Raw genomic sequence first — 22,828 nt, 5'->3', positions numbered from 1 at the left:
AGATTTCATTGAAACAATGACACGCATCACGAAACTGAGATTTCTTTCAGATTTCTATTGGAATAAAGTCCGCATTACATTAACAGAGTGAAGATGGTAGTTAATACATCTGTACACTCATGTATAGCATATGAGTGCACGCGAGACAACAGATTACTGAAGTCATCGCAAGCACACACACGCATGTGTTAGCCTTATAATCACTCACCTTTGAGCAAGGACTACACGTTTTGCTGAGACACAGGAGGCCGCCATTTAGACACTGGCATGTCTGACATTTGTCATTATGAATCAAACTACGAGCCTGAAATACAAACAGACATTTATGACACGATATCCACACGATAACCGCCCGTCTCATGCATGTACGTACACACTATGTACACTACATGCACATATACACTCTATACGTCCGTACACTGTACACACATATATCAACAATGTACACATATGAGTACACACTATACACATTGTTTGTTTGCAAGGTGAGTGCAGTGGAATGGCGCAATAATACTTGAAATAAATTGAAAAAATGGGAAAATGTTTTGAAGTGAAGCAGTTATCTTGGTGCTTTGAAGTTTTCTTGGGCAACGGATGAATGGTTTTTGACCCCTTGACCCGTCACGTACCAAGATCACTTTTCTGCCGTCGACGTCGCAGGGGCATTCGCTGCGTGGAACGCAGGCGCGACCGTTGCAGAAGAGACCAACACCACACGAAGAAGGGCAAGATGATGAGTCCATTCCAATGTAACAAGGCACGAGGGTGCGTGGGACTGGGATGACTGTTGTCTGGGCAGTTGCTGGGGCGGTGGGAGTTGCAGACATTCCGGATGCTGACACGGAGTGAAAAAAGAAAATGATCAAAGTACTTTGAAACCTACTTTCTATCCCATCAGCGCACAGCTTCATTTTCCTAATGGAAACGCATAAAAATCACAAAAAAATGAAAAGAAACTCAGGCAGACGATGGAGGCCAGATGCTTAAATCAGCATTTGAGAGCCGCAAGATCGGTTGGGTAGCAAAAAGGCCAGAAAAGGCCGCCGTCCTCGAGGTCTCCCTGTTTGGTCGCTGTTAAAAAGTTATCAAGCTAATGCAGTGCCAATGAAAACCACATCATCATCCTTCGAGTTGCAGACTGTACGGAAGGACGGTTTTCAACATTCATTGAAAGGGATTCAATGTGATGGTGGGAGATCAAGTGACCACGGATGCTCGCTCACTTCAAAAAAAAAAAATTCTAAAAGTGTCTAAGGATGCAAGACCAAGGACTTACTGCATTCGTCTGTATCTCGGAGGCAGGCCACGCGAACCTCGTAGTTGAAGCATAGTGCCAGATCCTGCTCTGCCCCTTGACATGTCAGCCCCTCCCACAAGGTGCAGCGCACGCGCTGGCCGCTGTCCTGTGCCGGAGTGTGGTCAGGTCCTGCCGTGCGGCACTGGATGCTGAGCGGCTGCTTGCACGCGCCGGATGCTGCTATCACGTCCGGCAACGTCTCCCTGTCGTCGGGGCGAGCAAAGCTCGGGCGCCACGTGTCCACCCAGGGGTACCAGACCATGCACGTGTCTGTAGACAGCGAAGCCAAGCGTCAAGACCGGTTAGTGAGGTTTATTTTCTCAGAAAAGGAGAGAGAAGGATCCAGAAAAAGACAAGACGGGAGGGGTGGGAGATAAGCAAGGTAAGAAAGGGGAACACAAGATTTTGGTCGTTCAAGACAAAGAAAGGAGGATGGACAGGTTAAGCTAGAAAGAAATGAAGCCAAGAGAGATGGAGACTTTGCTGAGTAAAACAATTCAAAAGAAGGCAATTAAATGAGTAGAGTTCATAATGATTGATTGTTGTGAGATAATGAAATTTCATTTTTACAAACTATGATTGTCTATATATGTTACTGACTGTGTGTGTGGGGGGGTGGGTGGGTGTTTTTTTTTTCTCTGCCTATCTCTTTGTGCGTGCTTACTCTGTGTGTGTGTGTGAGAGAGAGAGTACCCACAGTACTGTACCTGGAATAGTTGTAAAAGGTGTTTGTACCGTGACCATCGATACACCAGTGACATATAGTTCTGAGTTGTTGCTTGGAACAGGAGGTCTCTCGGCTGCGAATAAAGTTATAAATATTTTTGAGTATGCATAATTACAACCCACTCTACCATTGTACTGCAAGGCTAGGAGTTTCATCATGTACTTGGTTTCAACTAAAGGAAACGAATACTTGATGTGAATAATTTCTACTTGAAGTAACTGACCCAACAAAAGAAAATAAGATCCAAAATAAACCAGAATGGCGAGAAGTGTGGTTAAGCTATTCAGGGGCCTCTTCATGCCATCTAACCGCATCTTATCTACTGATGGGTCTACAATCAGTGTTATGATAATTAGTAATCATTACGCTGTGGTTCATTTTCTACAAAAACTTCAGGGTTCACCACGGTCCAACTTACTGACGTATGGTTCAAAGCAGCCATGAATCTCAAATCGTAGGGCGATGCCTCCTTCCCATGTCAGAGGATTGATCTCAACGTATCGAGCTCTGATTGGCTGCTTGAAGATGTGCGTCACGGGGGTCAAACTGTCCGAGTTTGCAGCAAACACCTGAAGAAGCAGGAGCAGTAGACTGTGAATTCGTACTCGTATTAACCGTAGTACCCTACCAACTTATCCTAAAGTCCTGTATTTTTATTGTATTACTCTAGAACGACCTCATTTTTATTTACATTGAACCTTATCTCATAAATAACATTTCATGTTTTTTGTACGTTCATTACTTACGTAACGCCGGTAGATGATTTATAAAAATTAAACTCTCTGACCTATGAAGAAACAAAACTGGTTTCATCGTGAAAACATGATGGGAAAATGACCTTCTCAGCGCCAGACTCTCTGTACACGTTCCACGTGACACCGTCTGTGGAGTACAGGAACCGGAAGCTCGTGACGTACAGCAGGGCATCAGGTCGACCTTGAGTCGTCACCCCTGTGACGTAACGTGGCTCCGTCAGGTCGACCTTAATGTACTGGTCCTTGTCGTTGCGGTCTGGCATCCAGCTTCCATCGCCGCTCAGCCTCGCTCTGGACGGCGCATGCGCAGGGTCGCGGGAGGAGGTGGCGCTGACCATGTCGTCGCGGATCTGTCCGTTCCGCAAACCCATTTCCTCCAAGCACACTGAGAAAATTTCAGTCAGCCTGAATATTTCTGGCAAACTACTAAGAAGCCAAGCTTGAGTTTAAAAGTGACATTTTGTGGATGATTTTTATTGTGATCGGACACTTCCTTTCTAAATAATATTTGTTTACTCATTTTTGACTGTTTTGTTTATTCGTTTATGGATTCGCATAAACGCATTACATGAGGGTAATTGCTACATTAAAACCATTGTTTACTTTATTTCTTTTCTCGTATGAAACCAAGTCATCAATACTAAATTTTCAATCACATTTCAGTCTGACTTTGATGACTACAAAGCAGCTAGGCTAGACGTCTAAGACGAGTAGTCTTACCTGTAAGAGGTTCACCTGGAGGAAACGTTTGTCTTGCGGGTGTTGTATAGTTCATAGGGTACCCTGATGACGGGGTGACCTCTTCGGGAGGTGTCGGAGAGCTGCTGTTAGACGGGTATGGCACGGATGTCGGCTGCTGGGCTACAGACACAAAATCAACTACGAATTTAGAAAGTGAGTAGGTACATACAGGAATTATTTATCAACTGATTCTATTTAAAATGTGTTAAGCAAAGAATATTTTTGAAATTGTTGTTTTATTGTAAGTCAGCAACGAAGACAATATGACGGTCTGTAAATAAAGTTAAATGCAGAGAAAAAAACAAGATGTATGAAACAAGATAAAACTTTTTGCACTGGACGCTCGCTGCGCTGGTGACAAGTGTACACACCTTCGTACACCCGTCTTATGTTCTTATCCATCCTCTACCTGGAATATACTCCAGCAAGCACTCAACCAACCTCTGCATCCAAATATCGAGAATCGTAAAGCTGGTCTGTCTTCCCACGTGACTGGTTCGATGAGGACAGACTTTGCTGTTGTTGGTCGAAGTATTTGCCGGACGGTCGTTGTCGAATCGCTGTTGGCACTGAAAATCTATTGCGACAGGAAATGTGTAAATTTGCTGGAAACGCCTGAAGCATGTTAAGCATTTATTTCTGATCGAAATGTAGGAATCTGAAAATTATTCAACGTTGTTTCAAAAGAAAAGGAATTTCAAAATGTAGGCCCAGTGCTAATAGTACAGTATTAGAAATATATGAATCAAGAAATATATCAATAATAATAAACCGACGCTAATGAGATATAAATCTGTTAATCTCAGTCTCAATCCTTAAAAAAAAGCTGCTCACCTTTGGAGTGCCAGGAACATCTGCATAGTAGTAATACAGATTTCCGTCGAGGGAATACAACAACCTGTAGGAGGTCACCCACATGGGCGAGTCCTCACGACCCTGAGTGGCCACTCCTGTCACCTCTATAGGCTCCTGGAAGTCAACGCGAATCCAGGGACTGGAGTCCCCTACCCCTGGAATCCAGCCTCCTAAACAAACCAAAACAAACTTCATTATTTTATTCTCTGGGTACCGACATGAAATTCAACTGAAACAAACTATTGTTAATATAAACAAATTCAAATTCCTGTCAAACTTGACAGTGAGCATAATGTTTGTCTGTCTGCTGTATATATTATACCTCGGTCTGTGTTTTCGTGATGTGATGTGATGTGATGTGATGTGAAGAGCTTACTGTACCTGTGTATGGACCTTGATGCTGCATGTCGAGAATGCTTCTCTCGGGGCCAGTGTATGTGGATAATGAAGATGAGGCTGTCAACTGTGATTTAGACACGGACAGCATCGTCTGGTCCTTCATTGGATCTTGACATACTGCGAATAGACAGACAATGAAATAGTCCAGCTAGCCACGGTATTTTTGATGTGACCAAAACCATTGTTGTGTAAACATTACTACAAGCCACGCAGCTATGTGCTAATTGTTAGGTCAGTTGGCTGGGTTGATGGCTTACAAGCCAGCTGTACAACCTGTGAACTGATATCAGAAACATAAAACGCTTAACTGTCAAAGCAAGTGATATTCTAAGGCTTCCCTCGTCGATACAAGATACACAAAGTTAAAATATTTACAGTTCAGTACACATGGAAACATGCACACACACGCGCACACACACCTTTGACAGGTGAGACTTCGGAGGGCGTTGTTGGCGTGGCTGTGACGTAGTTTGTCCCCAGGCTAGCAGCGGAAGTGCTGACCTTTGCTGTCGTAGCAACGGTAACCTGGCTCGAGCAGTTCTTATCCTTTGGTTCGCACAAAAAGCGGACCTCGTAATCCGGGCATTTCTTGCTTTGTAACAGCTCCTGGCGACAGATGAGTCCGCTGTAACGCAGATCGCACACGACCCCGGGGTCAGAGGTCACCACCCGCTGAGTGCTCTTGTCGCGGCACTCCAATGCTGTGATGTCGTCCGTGGGGCAGAACTGGAAGTGCAGTCTGAGGTCTGGGATCGTCTCCTGCTCTCCTTGACTGGCCGGCATGTTGGAACTCATCCAGTCAGTCCACCCGCAAGCGACTTGAGACAGCGAGATGTTGGTAGACCTCGGGGTGGTCGGTCCGTGATCATTTTGGGGTGGCCTTCCAGTGCTTACTCCTAGAGGGATACTCAAACGTTATACACGCTGCTTTTATGACCGACAAAGAGATAAAAATATGCCTCTTAACTGCTTTCAGAGATGATAACAAATAAAACAGTCATACTATTTTCTCAAGAATTTCTATGTCAATCTGCCTCCACAATAGATTAAAATATCAATAAGCTTTTTTCATGGTTTTATCACAAAAATCTATTCGTAAAATCACCAGCATAATTTAAAATCGAAAAAAATCCTACTTTTACTAAACTTAAAAAAGATGGATTCCTTGTCTCCACACACCTGTACAGTTGCAGTAATACTGGACCATGTAATCATGACAGTCGATAGGATAATTGTCTTCAGATTTGCACACAGCGCCATCTTGCACTGTGCAGGTCATGACATCTCCAGCAGTGTAGGAGGGTAATCCTTCTATCGTTTGACACCTGACGTCAGTGACATAACCGTTGGGACAGAACGACTTCAGCTCGGCTTCCGTCATGCGCTCTCTGTCCACACCGTCAACATCCGGAGAGTCGTTGTTGATCCACTGTGACCAGCTGGCATTGCAATACGTTAACGGTAAGGCAGAGGTTTCTGCAATAAACAAATGATAAAGTCTTTGAGGCTGATGTCTGGAACTGTTCTGCAGTTTGATGAATGTGTGTGGAACCACTGGAAGTTTCTGCCACTTCCAACTTCTTCGATAAACTGGTCTCTTGTTCTTGCTCAACGCCCACCAATGTCAATGCGTGTAACATAAACATTAATTTGTTTACTTACATCTTTGTAAGTACTGCCTCATCAAGTGTGACAATAAGAGTAAATTTGACAATACATAATTCATCTCATGATATACTTTACAACAGATATACTAGATCAGCTTAAACGATGAAGTGTCACTAAAACACTCATCAACTACACTTATGGGACATCAAGGCAAATAAATATAGTTATCTCCCTTATCTCAATCACCATAACAATTACTACCACTATTTCTACTTTTTTCTACAAAATAAGAGCTTAGAAATCTAACAAGTTGACAAGAACCTCGAAAGCACGCGCACAAGCTTACATACATACTCTGTGTTACTTTTGTACACTCACCGGTGGGACAAGGGCAAAACACTCTCATTTCATAGTCTCTGCACTTTCTTTGTTGTCGGTGTTGTAGCAGGTCAGGCCTGAGGTCACACTGCACGTGATTTTCTGTCCGAGGTCTTCCGCCCTGAGTCCGCTCTTGGCTTCTCTGGAAAAATAAAGGCCATCATTATTGTTTAATGATCCACTCAAGCAACAATATCTTAAGCTATTTAAAATTTAAAAAAAAATTAATCTGACAGTCATCTATACTTGAAAGGTTTCATAATCATCATCATCATCTTTTGGTCTTCTTTTATCACATCTTTTTCTCCTTGTCGCGTTTCTCTGTGCTAGAAGCCGTTTCAAGTCACAACGTCCACGAGACCAAACCACGTTCACAAAATATTACAACCGCTGAAGGTGGTGAGGGAGATGAAGACCCTTACCTGCACTCAACTGACAAGGGAGCCGAGCAGGTTCCCAAGATGGCGATGGCTCTGGCTACAGTCTCCACGTCACCAACGCCACTCAGCGGCGAGTTCTCGTTTAGCCACGCACTCCACCCGCACGTCTGCTGCACGGGCGTTGTCATGGTTACCGGCGAGGCTGAAGACGTGGTTGCTTCTCCTGATACTCCGGTCGTCTGTGTCGCTTGGGTGCAGAAGGCGTCGTACAAACAGCGCACAGCACCGTTGAAGCAGCTGCACAGTGTGCAGTTGTCTGCTGGATGCTGCCAGGTGTCAAAGGCCTGAGAAGAGACATGGGACGTGAATACTTGCATTTCCTGTATGTCTTGTTATGTATGTCTTGTGTGTGTGTGTGTGTGTGATGTGGTACGTGTGTATCATCTTTCTTGTCATCTTTTTATGTACGAAATACGTACAGACTCTATACTGAAAAAATAAAGACACATAATAAACAAAGCAGCGAGGTAGACAAAAACGTTTAAAACAAATGAAGATTGAAAACAGTAGAGTGAATAAACAACGCTTTCTTCAAGACATTCCCCCACACACACACACATACATATATTTTACCAAGATATTGCCGGAAATTGAATTTTTTTTTTTTGAATTTGTGCATGAAGTTTGTGCATGTGACCCACAGATAACGGTTTTTTTTAATTTTAGCAATAACAGAACGTGAAACATAAGTCGGTTAACAACCACAGCGTCGGGATGAAACGTAGGATACCATAAACAGGAACAGAGATGTAATGAAGGTGAAGGAAGCGAGAAGGGGAAAGAAAAGACAGAAGTGAGGAGAGAGAAAGAAGAGGAAGGCATGTTGGACAGCAACATACCTGGGCGACAGAGCCGTTTGGATGTAGACAGGTGCACATCTCTGAGGGCACACAGGTATTGAAGTCCCGGAGTCGCTGGCCGGCAGGGCACACGTCCTTCTTGTCTTGCGGCCGACACCCGGCAACACATCTATCGGGACTCGACCCGTCGCAAGCCCCGGATGTGCGGGCCAGGAAATCACATACCTGGTCACAAGTGAATGCGCAGGCGCTCCATTCGTACCCAGCTTGACACGGCACTGAATGAGGAAAAATAATGAGACCATAACCTTACATCTAAATGGAAGACAATGCGAGGTGTTCAATATAAAAATGCTTTCAAACTCAGAGCCTGCACTTCTGATGTCTGTATTTCTCAGCCGAATTTTAATGCCCTCATCCTCTGAAAAATGTGGTGCCTTTGCGCACAGAAAACGTGTTTCTTTATTTTCAAAAAGGAAATTTAACCATTGATGAATAAATAAAAAGATGTTTCTAGAAATGTATGTGCAATCTCGGGTGAACCCTAACCTGTTGATGTCTGCTCCGAAGAATATGTTGTCATGCCAGGTGTGCTGCTAATGATAGCAGGCTCAGATGAACCTAAAGCAAAATAAATAAAGTAAACATAGTTTGCATAGATATGTTTTGTACTATTTCAGCAGTTGAAACAGAATTATAAAATAGCCGATTTTTAGATGCCTTCATTAATTAAAACAAACTTTTCGTTACTACACAGCTAGGGTTGTAAAACAAAACAAAAAAAGAAGAAAAAAACAAAGGTTTTCATTGGCCAACAAACCTTGACACTCCGGTGACCAGCACAGGACCCGGATCTCGTAGTCATAGCAGACACCGCCGGGCTGGTCTTTGTTGTAGCAGCGGAGACCGTTGTTGGCATCACATGTCACACCGGTGGCTGGGGTTGATGATCCGGCAACTCTAAGATGTAAAACATCGTAACGGTAGTTGTGCTTCCAGAGAAAGACAGTCTGTGTGTATGTAATTGTATTTATGTTAACACACACACAAACAAACACACGTGTGCTTACCTACACTCGGCAGCCGCAATATCGGGGCACAGACCATACACTGTCTTCAGAAGGTCTATAGTCTCCAGGTCGCCAGGGTCAGACGGTTCGCTGTTGGGTTTATCAGCGTTCAGCCAAGGTGACCAGGTGCACTGCAGGTGGATTCTTTGGGAGGTGGTAGGGGTATTGTAGGTAGTCGTAGTGGTGGCAGGCATAGAAACTGTCCCAGTAGCTGTTTCAATGAATTATTTTCACTTTATTTATAGTTGTTATTTAGTTTTATGCATTAAACAGTTTCACTGATTGTTCTGTCAAACTCGAAAAAATCCTCTTAAAAAAAGAGTAACGGATCTCACTTAATGATCCAATATTTCATTTAGTAAACTTGTAGCTTACAAGAAAAAAGAATTTGCTTTTTTTTAAAGAATACGGGATATTTTTTAAAAAATAATTTTTATGGTTATAGATTATGTTTACTGAACTTACGCCCACAGTTGCAGAAGTAGCGGACTTTGTAGTCTGAACATGGGTGTGCCGGGGTATTTGCATTGTTCTCGCAGATTAGACCTTTCTCGAGAGTACATTCGTTGACTTCCCCTGTGGAGGAGGCGGGTGTGTCTCCTGCGTAGCACTCGATGGCAGTGACGTTGCCGCCCAGACAAAGGTTGGACAACTCATCTTGGCTCAGGAATTCATAATCGCCTCCTCCTGTCTCGGGAATGTCCTTGTTGACCCACTGCATCCACCCACTTCTGGAACAGCGGGTGATGACTGTTGCACTCGTTTGGGGAGGTAACTCAGTCGACCTGGAAGATAACTCTGTCGACGAGAAAGCAGGTGACGATGCGAGTGACGCCAGGGATGATGAAGCGCTAATTGTGGTTTGGGATGAGCTGGACAACCAGGAGAGGGTGCTTCCTGAGGTCACGTGACTTTCTGTGCTGGGAAGAGTGCTTTCCTCTTGCACGGTGCTCTTAGAGGCGCCAGACTGCGTTGTGGTAGAGCTCATGGGATGGCTGGTAGTTGTCCCTGAGGTCTCTCCCGAGGTTAGTGGCTTGGAGGTGGCGAAAGATGTAGTCGTGGTCGTGGATACAATGTTGCTAAAGCTTGATGACTCAGAGGAAGAAGAAATGCTGCTTTGTTCAAGTGGCATCGTGGTGTAGGTACTTCCCATGTTGAATGGTGTCGCGACTTTTTCCGTGGTCCCTAGCGAGTATTCCGTGCACTGGCAGTAATATCTGTGATGTGCAAAAATATGGGTTTTAAAAAAAAATAAAATCCTAACGATATTCGTTATCATAATAATTTTGAGCAGTACAATAGGAAATATTCCTAGGACAGAAATATGCCTGTCAAGTCTAACGTAAACAACTGTAACACCAAACAAACGACATTAAAAAGTATTTACACCATAGCTCAGATATTTTCTCTTTGAAATAGACATCCCCATAAAAGTTTTAACAAAGAAGTTGCAAAGGAAGTTCAAGAAAAAGCTGGTGGCTTTTTTTACAACGAAATCTTACCTGATTTGAAAATCGCTGCAGTTGTTCGCAGTGTTGAGCCTGTGTAAGCAGGTAAACCCGTTCTGTACACTGCAGTCTACAACCTGTTTGGCCATGTAGTACGCGACACCGGAACTAGTTTCACAATCAACCTGAAAATGACAGATCCCTCACAAATAGTAACGATGCGCTGAATCTTCTTTTTGGTCTTTTGTACAAAATATACAACTAAATAGTCAAATTCTTAGAGCATGTCCAACGAAGAAACTTCTCACTATTAGCCTAAAGACTTTGTTGTGCCATTCAAGAAGTTACCTGGTTGATGATGCCACCTGGACACAGATCACTGAGCTCCTGGGTCGTCAGGTATTCCCGGTCCCCGTCACCTGTCTGCGGCGAGTCTCTGTTGACCCAGGCTGACCATCCACCCCGAGTGCAGGGACTGACAGACGCCGAAGGGCTCGACCCCACAATGGGTGGTGCTGTTGACGAACCTGAATGACAAAAGCTGGCAACTAGAGTATCCATGGTACAAGACTAAGGTTAACTCTAACATAGGCAATAGACTAGATCAGCGGTTCTCAACCTGTGGGGCGCGACCCCCTGGGGGGTCGCGACGTGCCTACAAGGGGGTCGCGAAGGTGGTCCTTTTTTAAAAGTTTCTTATACCGGTATTAGTGAAATTAGCTTAGATTGTGTAACCGAGTGGTGAGGGCGATCAAACTCCAAATCTCTTCTCCCTATTCAAGTACACTGTCTCGATATGCAGTGACTTCTCACTTCCAAAACTCAAAACACAATCCCCCTCTCAACAATTAAGCCTCCAGTCTCCCTCCTCTCGCCTTTTGCCCTCTCTCTCCCCCAATCTCTCATCGCTGACTCCCCTCTCCCTCTCCAGTCACACCTCTCTCTTTATTCTTAAAAACATCTAAAAGGCAAGCATTCAGGAAACGTCCATCATTCACACCCTTTCCCCTCGCACGTGCTCACTGCTCACTCCTAGTACTCTATAGATCCCTGACAGAAGGCCATGACCAGACAGTGCGGGGTGGGGGCTGAAGAACAACCGATGGCTGCTGCTAATGGCATATTTATCGGACATATTTGAGAAGCTGAACGTTGTGAATACTTCTCTGCAAGGGAAAGACACCACCATATTACAAACAACTGACAAGATGAATGTTTTCGTCCGAAAAATTTCGTTGTGGACGCAAAATATAGGCCAAGAAAATATTTTTGATACGTTTCCATGCTTGTGTAAGTGTAAGGCTGACAACTTGAATCTTGATCAGGTGAAGAATGTAATTATTGCCCATCTAAACGAACTGCAAGAAAGGTTTCAGCATTACTTCGCTGAAATTGACGTGACTAAATACGATTGGATTCGTAATCCATTTCTGGCTGATCCTAGTACAAGCGGGTTGTCCACGGCAGAAGAAGAGAAGCTCATCGACCTTTCGAGTGACGAATCCCTGAAAATGGTCTTCCAAACAACACAAGTGCCAAAATTATGGATTAGCGTCAACGGTGCTTTCTGAGAAAGCAATGAAAGTTCTTCTAACATTTTCAACTTCATATATGTGTGAGCAAGGATTTTCAGCATTGGCAGCACTGAAGTCTCAATACACAAATCGTGTGGACGCAGAGGCTGAGCTGCGAATAGCAGTGGGTACGAACATCGCACACAGGTTCGCTTCTCTATGCAACAGCAAGCAGGCTCAGCCGCTCAACCTTCTCATTAATCAAAGTGAGTGTCCAATAAAATAATATTTATTAGTACCGCAGAATTTGCTTTAGTAAAATTTCATTAACAGTTATACTTCTTGCAGATACGAACTTTGTTCTTCCGTTGTTGATTTCCTCGACGCGGCGTTCGAGGTTAGCTAAGGCTCCCCCCCTCTTCCACCGACCTCGCTGGCTAAGGGGGGTCGCGGACGTACCGGTGTTCGTCAGGGGGGTCGTCACATGTAAAAGGTTGAGAACCGCTGGACTAGATGGTTGTAACAATTACTTCCATATGTATGAGGATAATCAAAAAAGACAGCAAACTGTGCGGAAAGGTTAAAGTAGGATACAACTGTAGAATACAGCTGCCCCACATGTCGACAATTTTTCGCAAATAGTAAATAGTGCAGCACACTATCGACAAATATCGTGCACAGACATACCTGGGCATTCACACAAGTAGCGGATCTTGAAGTCCAGGCACGCCATGACAGTGTTCAGACGAGAGTCGCACGTCACGCCAGTTGCTACGTTACAGCTGACAGCCAGCTGCGTGACATTGGACTGCGTGACACTGGAGTCTGCAGTAGAGCACTCCACCTGAGAAATTCTGCCAAGAGGGCAGAAGAGATCTAGTTCCTGAAAATTCACAATGGTCACAGGTAAAGTTGCTTGTTAACGAAAGTCGCAGTGGTTATTATTTCATGCTACGAACACCAAATATTTTGCAGCCTAGGAAATAGCTTTATCAGAAACCACACCATTGAAATAAACGATGTCTGAATCATATCGACACCTTGCTTCCTCCCATTAGAGTTTTTAAGTTCAACGTTCTTATTGTGCTTTAATTTAAAAAAAAATATTTTCCCCCATTTCTCTAAGAAATTAGATGGATTTTAAAGAGCACTGGTACTGCCTAAAATTAATCCTTCCTAAAATTGAAATTCACTTCTAAATAGAACGCTTTAAATCAAATTAACCGCTACTACCATTGTCTCGTTAGAAAATAAAGTTTGTCCTCGCCAGTGAAATACGCACCTGGGGAGACAGAGAGTCCTGGTCACCGTCAGTGGGATCAGTGTCCCGGTTGACCCAAACAGACCACCTGTTCACGCATGACTGAGTCGGGGGCGTTGTGAAGGTGGAAACGCTCGTTGGCACCGAGCATTCGTCGCAAAAGACTCGGATCTCATGGTCGAGGCAGTTAGTGTTGGAGCAAGTGAGGGTCAGCGTGGGAAGGTCACAGCTCACTCCGATCTGGATGCCATACAGAAGTCAATAAATAATCAATAATCATATAAACAAACAATCAGGGCGACTTTAGAATCTTCAATAGTGTCAACAGATTTGAGGTTTAGATGGACACCTACCTCAACATCATTTTCAGGTTAAGGAAAAGACAAAGAATTCCTACTCCGTGTGCCAGTCTCTTGACGCGGTGGACCACATTAATTGTTTACTTTCTATTAATTCCCTCACAAGTTCTTCAGTTTATGACATTTTTATTCTTACCTCACTGCCATTGACAGACATCTTGGAATCAACAGTGCGACACTGTATGTCCTTGACCTGCTCCTGCTGGCACACACTCATCATCTTCGCCATGTCCTTGTACGACTCGATCTCTCCGAGAGCATCCGGTGTGTTGCCGCTGAACCAGGGACTCCAGTACATGCAGGCAGGCTTGGAGAACCCAGTCACAGACAGGGTGCTGAATGACACTGGGGTAGGTGAAGTCGTCATCGTGGATTCAGCAGAATACCCAGTGAAGGTGACCGTTGACCCGGTGGCCATTGCTCCTGTCGCGTTGCCTACTCCACTCATCGTCTCAAAATAGCCGGTGACCAGGGACATCCCCGGAGTCCCTGATGATGACATTGTTGGTTGAGGTGTACTTTGGATACCGACACCTGTGAATGACGTGGTTGACTCAGTGCTTAACTCCCCCTGGGGGCTGTTCCAGCCAGCGTTTGTGACCCTCTGACCTGTGATATAAACTACAGTCTGGGTCTCGGCAGCTGTGGAAGAACTTTCTGCCCCTGTGCCCGGGGATGTATTCGTTGGCCCTGTTTTCATCTCACCTGTGGTCCTCGCCGTCGATGTCATTGTTGATTCTCCCGTCACAGGGTACACGCCAGAAACAGTTTGTGGACTAGGAGATCCGAATGAAACAGGAGACGATGTGCTCTCTGTACCAAACCCAGTGAACGACTTCGTGGACGCAGTGCTCAACTCTCCTGGGGGCATGCTTTCACCGAATTTGGTCACGAGCTCGCCAGTGATATACTGAACCTGCGTTACAGAGGAAGTGGTTTGAGATGAACCAGTCCCTTGGAAGCCAGTGCTGGCAGATGACTGTGCGTTTCCGGTGGTTAGACCGCTACTTGACGGCTGACTAGGACTTGTTGATGTTTCAGACGAGAAAGAACGGATGGTCGATGTCGGCGTGCTCCCCGTCATAGTGATGGTGGACCCTGAAGTCAGCTCACCAGTTGGTTTGCTTTCAGTCACAGGGAACCCACCTGTATAACCTGGTGGATATTGTGGTGTAGTCAGCTGAGGCGACGATGACGGGTACTGACAACCTATGACCCCGAATCTCAGACTCACTGAGCCATGGAACTCGACAGGTCGTATTCTCACAAACCGAGCTGCAATTTTGGGAAACGAGTTTTGAACAGGGGTGAACTGGTCACTGTTTCCTGAAAACCGATAAGGCTTTTTATCTTCAGTCGTAGAGAGTGTCACGGGGTAGAAGTTGATGCCATCCGTGCTGGTGTAAACTTCGTAACTTGTCACCCAGCTTGGCGACTCTGCGCTTCCTTGTGTTATCACTCCTGCTACTGGGTAGGGCGCCAGGAAGTCAACATCAATCCATGAGTCAGTGTCTGTGATGCTGTAAGAATCAGACGAAGAAGTCACGATGTTAATGAAGATTTGAAAAGGATCTTAGTGCAGTCAATCCAGTCATGCGCACCTTTCACTCGTGGATGATCGTAGAGACATCCACATGCATAAAGGTAGTCTACCTGTGTTTCGGATTTGCACTTGCAGACAGGCAGGACCGTACACCCCACCACCACCACCACCACCACCACCACCACCACCACCACACACACACAAACACACAGGACTGGAATGCACACTGACAAATACATATTTCACATACAAGTTGAAACGACAAACATAAAAATGCAAGTGACAAACACAAGTGATCCAAGACTTGCAAGCTCACCATCCATATATGTAAGTGAATACTTAAGCAATAAAAAAATCACATCCACCATGTACTGCACGTTAATGGGTAATAAACAATCGTGTTACATTATGAGCAATATCTTGTTTACCTTGGCTGCCAGCCTCCACCTAGCGGCCCATCCTGAAGCATGTACAGACGACTGCGATTAGCGCAATGCTCTGGGTCCACGCAGCTGGATGCTCGCAACTGATAGTCGCGGATGACTTCAGGGTTCTCCACACCCATAGGCAAGTCACACACTGAAAAATGTGCACGTGTGTTTATTTTACTTATCGTGAATTTCCCTTAAAATATAAGTAATTGTTGCTTTATGAAGCTTACGAACAAGACGATAATAGCCTTCAGGGCAGATACAAGGCAATGATTCTGTTCTTATTTTCAGATTTCATTCATAACTCCTCAGTTACATAAACACCACAACATTCTTCAAAATTCTATTTGAAAGCAAAAGAACGAACAGAGAGATAAAAATTATCTGTCCAGCGAGGAACTGACTTACCTTGTATGGTAGCTGGTGATGTGCTCTGGTAAGAAGACGAGGAGGTTTCATTGGCACCTTTCTCTGTCGTCGAGGTAATGCCAGTTCCGCTCGTCGAAGGCGTTGTGGTGAAGAATGGAATGCGGGGTGCATCAGGATGACACCCGAGGACCTCAAATCGCAAAGCGAAGCCCCGTTGGCTGCGTCCCACGGGCTGCAGGCGCACGTACCTGGCCATGACGTCACGGTTGAACAGATTGCGCACAGGCGTCGTGCTGTCGTTGTTGCCGACGAAGGTGGTCGGGATGCCGTCACTGGAGTTATGCGAGTAGGGTGTAAAGGTCACGCCGTCACTGCTCAGGGTCACAATGTAGGACGTGACCCACCGATCGAGGTCAGGGCTTCCTTGGGTCACGATTCCTGAGATCAGTTTCAATGTCAGGAAATCCACCTGTATCCAGGGACTGCTCTCGTTTCTGAAAAGATGAAATGTCTCTTTCAGCATATTTAAGTTTGCTCAGAATGGATCCTTGATGAAGAGTGAAACCTCGATAAAAGCGAAGGAACTGAAAATGAATCCATGTCAAATTCCATTATGTACTAAAAGATGTTTGGAATGTATAATTCTGGGTAATGCTGTGTCCAGTGAAGTGTCTTTAAATATTATCTTGACCATAAACTCTCTTACCTCGGTGCCCAACCTCCAGACCTGCCAGAGGGATCGCTTCTGTACAGGCGGGCATTTGGCGCAGTGTGGTCTGGGTCAAGATTGGAGGAGGATGTCAGCTGTTCCGGTTGTACGACGTACCGACTGGCCAGATTCATTGGAATCAGACAGACTGAAACAAAGCCATGATGTTCAGTGGTGATTCCGGTACATTCAGACACGTCTTTGATAAGGCAGAAAAAGAAATAAGGCAAGAGAAGAAAAGAAACACGTGAACATAAAGACGAGCAGAAGCAAGTCGATTTCCCCCAAAATCAATTTTAAGTCAACGGTTGCTGTGTTATAGACTGAAATAACCAGAATCATAACTGCTTTAATACCTAAGCTGTGAGAAATTCGTAAGCAGCTTTGAAAGATTTTTAAGACAGCGGTAACAAAGAAATTCCAGATTCTATTTACATATAAACTAAAATAAGTAATACTTTGTTCACCAGTGGCGTTAGACGTTGAAACAGTTGTCGTCGTTGATGAAGACACCGTATACAGTGACGTTTTCATTGTGGAAGTTAACTCTGGTCGGACACTCGTGCTGCCTTCTGGGCTGGTCCTTGCCGTTCCTGTGGAAGTTTCCACATTGAGACTCGTGGATGTGTATCCTGTAGTTGTAGTAACGGACTGCTGGCTGAGACAACCCACCAGGTTGAATCGGAGACCGATACCCTCTGAGGACCATTTTGTGGGGACGAGTCGCCAGTAGCGGGCTGTTACTGGTGGCCAGAGGGTTACGTTGGCAACCTAAACACATTTTTGAATGAAATTAGGAAACACGAGGGTCAAGAGTGAAACAAAATTATTGAGTAATAAATGCTGCCTCAAAGTAACCCAATCAGGTTTCACCCGTGCGACAATCTCACCTGTTTGCTGTCGCTGTTAGCGGTGACCAGGAAGGGACTGTTGTCGGGGTTGGCGTAGGTGAAGAAGACAAGGCTGTCGTTGCTGTAGCGCAGCAGATACTCAGTCACCCAGCGTCCGGAGTCCGGGGAACCCTGGGTGAGGACACCCGTGATAGGAACACTCTGACCCAGATCGACTTGCAGCCACTGGTTCTCATTGGATAGCCTGTTAGAGAATTCAACATCTTTGACAAGTGACAAGTTGCAGATGGTTGATGTTGTGACACCGATTTAAAGACCGTATAGACATTTCGTAGGTAAACGCCCATTGCTAGCCGGACATGCTCCAAATTACATCTTGTGTGAGGGACTGAAAAGCAGTAACTCAGTAGACAAATTAAAATAAAAAATTTATTTTTCCAGAATTTCCTTCTACATAATATTCCGTCTCAACTAGGCAAAACGAGAGAGGATGTCTGTCTGTGATGTCTTCCCATTTTTCGGTGGATTCCGAGCTAACATTGTCTCACTTCGTTTTTAAATTATTTGTAGTTTTGGTACAGTGTTATTAAGAAATAGTATGCATGCTACACGATAATATTTCACATTTATTTTCTGGAATAACGTCCATGCAGACAAATTTATAAACAAATTAATACTTGCAATGTGAACTTTACTCATTCTATTTTAGGGATGAGGGTGTGGAGACTGGGTGGCGCTTTTTGCTTCTGAATTTCAATTAACAGTAGAACAAAATGTACGATATTAAACTGAAATTCTGCAGTTCGAAATGTTTTCTTTCATAAATATTTATTTGAAGGGAGGGTCGAGTGTTCTTGTTCTCTACTGATCGATGTATCCTGATCTCGAAAACAAAACATTAAGTCACGTCCTAATTACGTTTCGGCGCGCCCAGACAGCCGAGGTACACGTACAGCCTCACAGGGACTGTTTGGACCTCATTTGTCTCCTGTCTCATCATTCTGGCGCTCCTTTCAAAGTCTCCTTTGGGGGTCTAGCATCAGATCTTTCAATAGTTTGCTCCCTTTGTCCCAAACCTTTATCACTGAGGTCTAATGTCCTTTGGCGTTACAAGCGACTTCCCTACGGCTTTGAATTACTGCCCTTCCTTGCCGTAATTTTTGTTCCCATCATGAAATTTAGGACAAGATATTTTAAACGTATTTATATTTCTTTTATCGAGTACGGGATAAGGAAATAATTGAGAGATAAAAGAACTCGACCACCAAGAACATCAGTGTCCAAGGCGCGTGCGAGGGTCACTGGAGGGTCAGTACTTACTGAGGAACCCAGGCTCCGTGCTCGTTGAAGAGGCGACCGTCGTACGCCCTGGTGTTAGGTCCACTCGTGCTCGAGGCCGTCAGCTGACTGTCGGAGACTCTGACGGGGTTGTCTACGCCCATAGGCACCGAGCAGATGGGTGCTGCAACACCGCGTACTTGATGTCAGACTAACAGTTATGACTAACGTGTGGGTTGCTTACAAAATTTAAGTCGCAAATCACGTTCTTCTTTGAGGATACTTACCATTTGATGCTTAAAGCTAAGCTGACCCGAAATTTAGCACAGTAAGATAGCTGATACTTACTCTCAGGTCGAGTAACTGGCTCCTGAGTGCTCTGTGCCCCCGAGGTGATACCTCCCAAACTGGAATATTCGCCTTTTGTACTCGACTCTTGACCCACTGAAATCACCAAAATGTCCACCTTAATATATACAGTAAGTGGAGTACATGCGTGTCAGAGAGACAGAAACAGAGATTGAGGGAGAGCACTCTACACTGAAGTCACAGTTGTCGTCCCGCAGTCTTCGTCATGCATCCGTCGACTGTCACACCCTTCTTTCTTTTCCTCCTGCCCGCTGCATGTAAGGTATGCGACTGTCGAGTCACGTGACTTACTTCTCGCTGTCGTCACAGAGGAGAGAGTGGTCGCCCCTGTGCAGCTCAGGACGTCAAATCGTACAGCGATGACGCTGTTCCAGGCCTGCGGCGTTAGACGAACGTAGCGGGCGGGAACCTCTCTGTCAAAGTGCGCCTGTGTATAACGGACAACCACCGTCACTTGTATTAAAAGATTTTTTACTTAATCTCTTCTAATTTGTCTGATGACCCTTATTTTTTATTTTGTAAGGTAAGCATATCATCAAAGGTCAGATAAAAATAATAATAAAATGAGGATAAAAACATACTTTGTAAACTAAAAAGAACAGAAACTCTTCATTCATTATTATGTCTGTTTACATGTCAGCCAACCAAAAAACAGACAAAATAACATTGGAATAAAAAGGAAATAAAGCATTCGACAAAAACTGCCTTCCATGATGACCAACATGTATGAAAGATCAAGATAGTATCAATGTCTACTTTTCCTTTGTTACATGCAACGGTGATGTTCATATACTTCTTTTATTTAATAAACTCTAGGACACGAATGAATGAATTCAATTCGCATCGGTTCTGTTCATACCTGTGATTTGGTGTTTTGATCGAAACTGCCAGTGAAGTACGTGGTCGTGTTATGTCCCTGCTGTACATACGGTGTAAAGTTGATGCCATCAAGACTAGTAGAAACACTGTACACAGTCACCCAGTAAGGACTGGTCGGGTGGCCCTGTATCACCACACCTGTGACCAGCTCCACCCGCTTCAGGTCCACCTGTATCCACTGATCCTGATCCTGGTACCTGTGATATGATCGGCTTCATCATTATCACTTCAAAAATATGACGACAGTACTAATATTAGTATAAAGTGCTGTTAAGATGCACCTCATATATTCAGCTGATATATATTGCTGTTTAAGCCATACAGTCGTTACCTTGGTACCCAGGACCCTTCTCGTGTGCCATCTGGTTGGTTGTCAAGACGACCCTGGTCAGCTTCTGTCGTGAAATCTTTGCTCGTGGACGCTGTCAACTGGTCTTTGGGGATGATGTTGGGGTCACTGATTCCAAGAAGTTCGTTACAGACTGTTGACAAAGACCCATCAAAACAAGCTTGATTAAAACCGTTTGTGTTATAGCAAGATACGCAACTGTTCAAAGTGTACTTACACTTGAATGTATTTAGATTATGTCAAATGGAGACCAAAAAAAACAGCAATAAGCAGCTGCTTCTGCTGGTCAACATGGAGGAACCATCCTTTTGTTTTTACCTTTTGTGGTAGTGGTGTAGCCTGACTCCGTAGATATCACAACAGAAGTCGAACTAATGAGTGGGTTGGTCGTTGTAGACAAGTTGGGAATTTCACTTCCAGTCAGATTTCGTCCTTGTGGAGGCCTCACCGTAGACGCAGTACTGGGTGATTGAGTGTTTGTCACAGAAGATGACAGGGATGCAAAGCCCTCGGTAGTTCTGCCAGAGGTCAGCTGACTGGAGGTGGGAGTGGGCTGCGTGTTGCTGGCAACAGATGTCGATGGCGTTGATCCTTCACTGAACATCCCGACAGTTGCTGATGAGGATGCCGACGAAGTCTCTGGCTCACCTATAATTTTTGGACACGGACATAAATTCGAATCTCTTGTGTAAACGCGTGTTCGTAAAAACTCCTCACCACTTAATCCTTTATTAATATTTGCAAACTGATTTCAGTAAGCTCGTGCAGCATCTAAGACTGTTAACAAAGTATATTTAGGCTGGGTACTGGAAGACAAAAGAAATTCTTTTATTAAATAAAGAATAAAAGAAAAACACATGAAATATCTGTAAAATGACACGCCTTTCAAAACTCTCACCAGTAGAAATTACGACTAGGCTAGATAGAAAGGTGTCATCCAGCTACAAAAGTTACAGAATTCCCGATGCATCCAGCATCTTTTTTCTCAGTCCCTTTTTTTTACCTTACTATAGCCAAATTTTATTTGTAAATGCAAATAATTGTGACTCACACAGGCAGTAGAAGCGAACTTCGTAGTCCACGCACACCTGGCGGTCGTCATTGGCACACTGCAAGCCGTTGTTGTCACACGTCACGGCCTGCCCAGTACTCTTATAAGATCTCTCAGTGCCCGCCACCCGACAGTCCGCCACTGCCACCCGCCTGCACGTGGCAGGGTACCCCGGAATGCTGGCAGGGATCTCCACATCCCCGCCGCCTGTGCTGGGACTGTCGGTGTTCAGCCATGGCGTCCATCCTGGGATGCATGTCGGGAACGGAGGGCTTTGACTGGACGTGGAGAAGAACGATGTCGTCTGATTAGAATTCTGAATCAGTGAGGCAGTTGAAGACGGCTGCCCAGTCGTGGAGGAGGGAACCTCTGAACCTTGAAAGGACGTCGTGAGGTTGTGTCCTGCGGGGACTGCAGAGCTCGATGCACACCCATCTACGCAGTACACCCGAACCTCATAGTCCAGACACTTCTCCCCGTTGACCTGATCTGCGTCGAGACACGTGAGACCGCGGTTCAGATCGCAGGTGACGCCGAGCTGTCCGGCTAGGTTGTATCTCAGGCCACGCTTCTCGCTGGCGCCGACATCGCTGACCCGGCACTCGATTTCAACCGGATGCTCGCAGAACGCATGCGCCATGCGTAGGTTGCCCAGCGTCTCGAGATCGCCTGAAGACGAGGTGGTTCGATGGTCAAAGTTCATCCAATCGCTCCACATGCAGTAAGGTACTGGGGAGAAGGGCTGACCTGTGGGTGTGGGGCTGGCTGTGTATGTCACACCTGTCGCTGGTTGAGAGCTCTGTGTCGGCTGAGAACCAGTCACCATGCCCGGCATTGTTTCCGAGGTCATTTCTGTGACCTGTGACCCACCCAGCGTTCCAAAGCCGGTGAAAGTAGAAATTTCGGTGACAATTGTCGAAATTTTTCCAAAGCCCGTGAACTGCATGGTGTGGCCAGAGACCTCTTCGTTTTGAGTGGATTGAGGTAATGGGGTAGGTGTTGGGAACGGGGTAGGTGACATTGTGGGATATTCCCCAGTGGTGCTGGGTGATTCAGGTGAGAGTCTTCCGGTTCCGGTAAACTGAAGGGTGTGGCCAGTGACTACTTCGGTGCTGGGTGGTTCCAATGATACTCTTGAGGTACCAGTGAACTGTACTGTCTGACCAGTGACCATCTCGGTGCCAGCGGATGACAGCGTTGGAGACACGGTGGGGATCGGGGTAGGGGAGACAGTCGGACGGGTGGCAACTGTTGCGCCTGACGTCACACCGCCCGACACTTCCTGACCTGTCACGAGCGCAACTGTAGTGCCTGAAAAACATAAAACCATGTCCTAGTAAATTTATT

General features: G+C 45.2%; 1 protein-coding gene across 2 annotated transcripts in view; it reads right to left on the bottom strand.

Annotated features, from left to right (window-relative positions):
• Positions 1 to 6,112: 6,112 nt before the first annotated feature.
• Positions 6,113 to 22,828, bottom strand: part of LOC112564354 (mucin-5AC-like) — a 36,554-nt gene continuing 19,838 nt past the window's right edge. Inside the window, exons 33-57 of one of the 2 annotated variants that reach the window (XM_025239096.1) lie at positions 21,482 to 22,792; positions 20,749 to 21,078; positions 20,413 to 20,563; positions 20,062 to 20,278; positions 19,494 to 19,629; positions 19,182 to 19,277; positions 18,876 to 19,017; positions 17,595 to 17,799; positions 17,163 to 17,475; positions 16,702 to 16,852; positions 16,035 to 16,489; positions 15,624 to 15,774; positions 13,789 to 15,172; positions 13,315 to 13,533; positions 12,720 to 12,915; positions 10,867 to 11,045; positions 10,573 to 10,703; positions 9,536 to 10,287; positions 9,071 to 9,281; positions 8,821 to 8,960; positions 8,550 to 8,621; positions 8,040 to 8,278; positions 7,183 to 7,484; positions 6,761 to 6,902; positions 6,113 to 6,250 (exon numbers count right to left, since the gene is read on the bottom strand). In XM_025239096.1, the coding sequence (XP_025094881.1) occupies positions 6,785 to 6,902; positions 7,183 to 7,484; positions 8,040 to 8,278; positions 8,550 to 8,621; positions 8,821 to 8,960; positions 9,071 to 9,281; positions 9,536 to 10,287; positions 10,573 to 10,703; positions 10,867 to 11,045; positions 12,720 to 12,915; positions 13,315 to 13,533; positions 13,789 to 15,172; positions 15,624 to 15,774; positions 16,035 to 16,489; positions 16,702 to 16,852; positions 17,163 to 17,475; positions 17,595 to 17,799; positions 18,876 to 19,017; positions 19,182 to 19,277; positions 19,494 to 19,629; positions 20,062 to 20,278; positions 20,413 to 20,563; positions 20,749 to 21,078; positions 21,482 to 22,792 (7,601 nt within the window). In that variant the 3' untranslated portion in view covers positions 6,113 to 6,250; positions 6,761 to 6,784. The remainder of the gene's footprint in view (positions 6,251 to 6,760; positions 6,903 to 7,182; positions 7,485 to 8,039; positions 8,279 to 8,549; positions 8,622 to 8,820; positions 8,961 to 9,070; positions 9,282 to 9,535; positions 10,288 to 10,572; positions 10,704 to 10,866; positions 11,046 to 12,719; positions 12,916 to 13,314; positions 13,534 to 13,788; positions 15,173 to 15,623; positions 15,775 to 16,034; positions 16,490 to 16,701; positions 16,853 to 17,162; positions 17,476 to 17,594; positions 17,800 to 18,875; positions 19,018 to 19,181; positions 19,278 to 19,493; positions 19,630 to 20,061; positions 20,279 to 20,412; positions 20,564 to 20,748; positions 21,079 to 21,481; positions 22,793 to 22,828) is intronic. The other variant, XM_025239097.1, reaches the window with a different exon arrangement.

This window comes from Pomacea canaliculata, linkage group LG5, assembly GCF_003073045.1.
Source record: "Pomacea canaliculata isolate SZHN2017 linkage group LG5, ASM307304v1, whole genome shotgun sequence".
Classification (NCBI taxonomy): Eukaryota; Metazoa; Mollusca; class Gastropoda; order Architaenioglossa; family Ampullariidae; genus Pomacea; species Pomacea canaliculata.
This window is presented reverse-complemented; position numbering and strand designations above follow the sequence as displayed.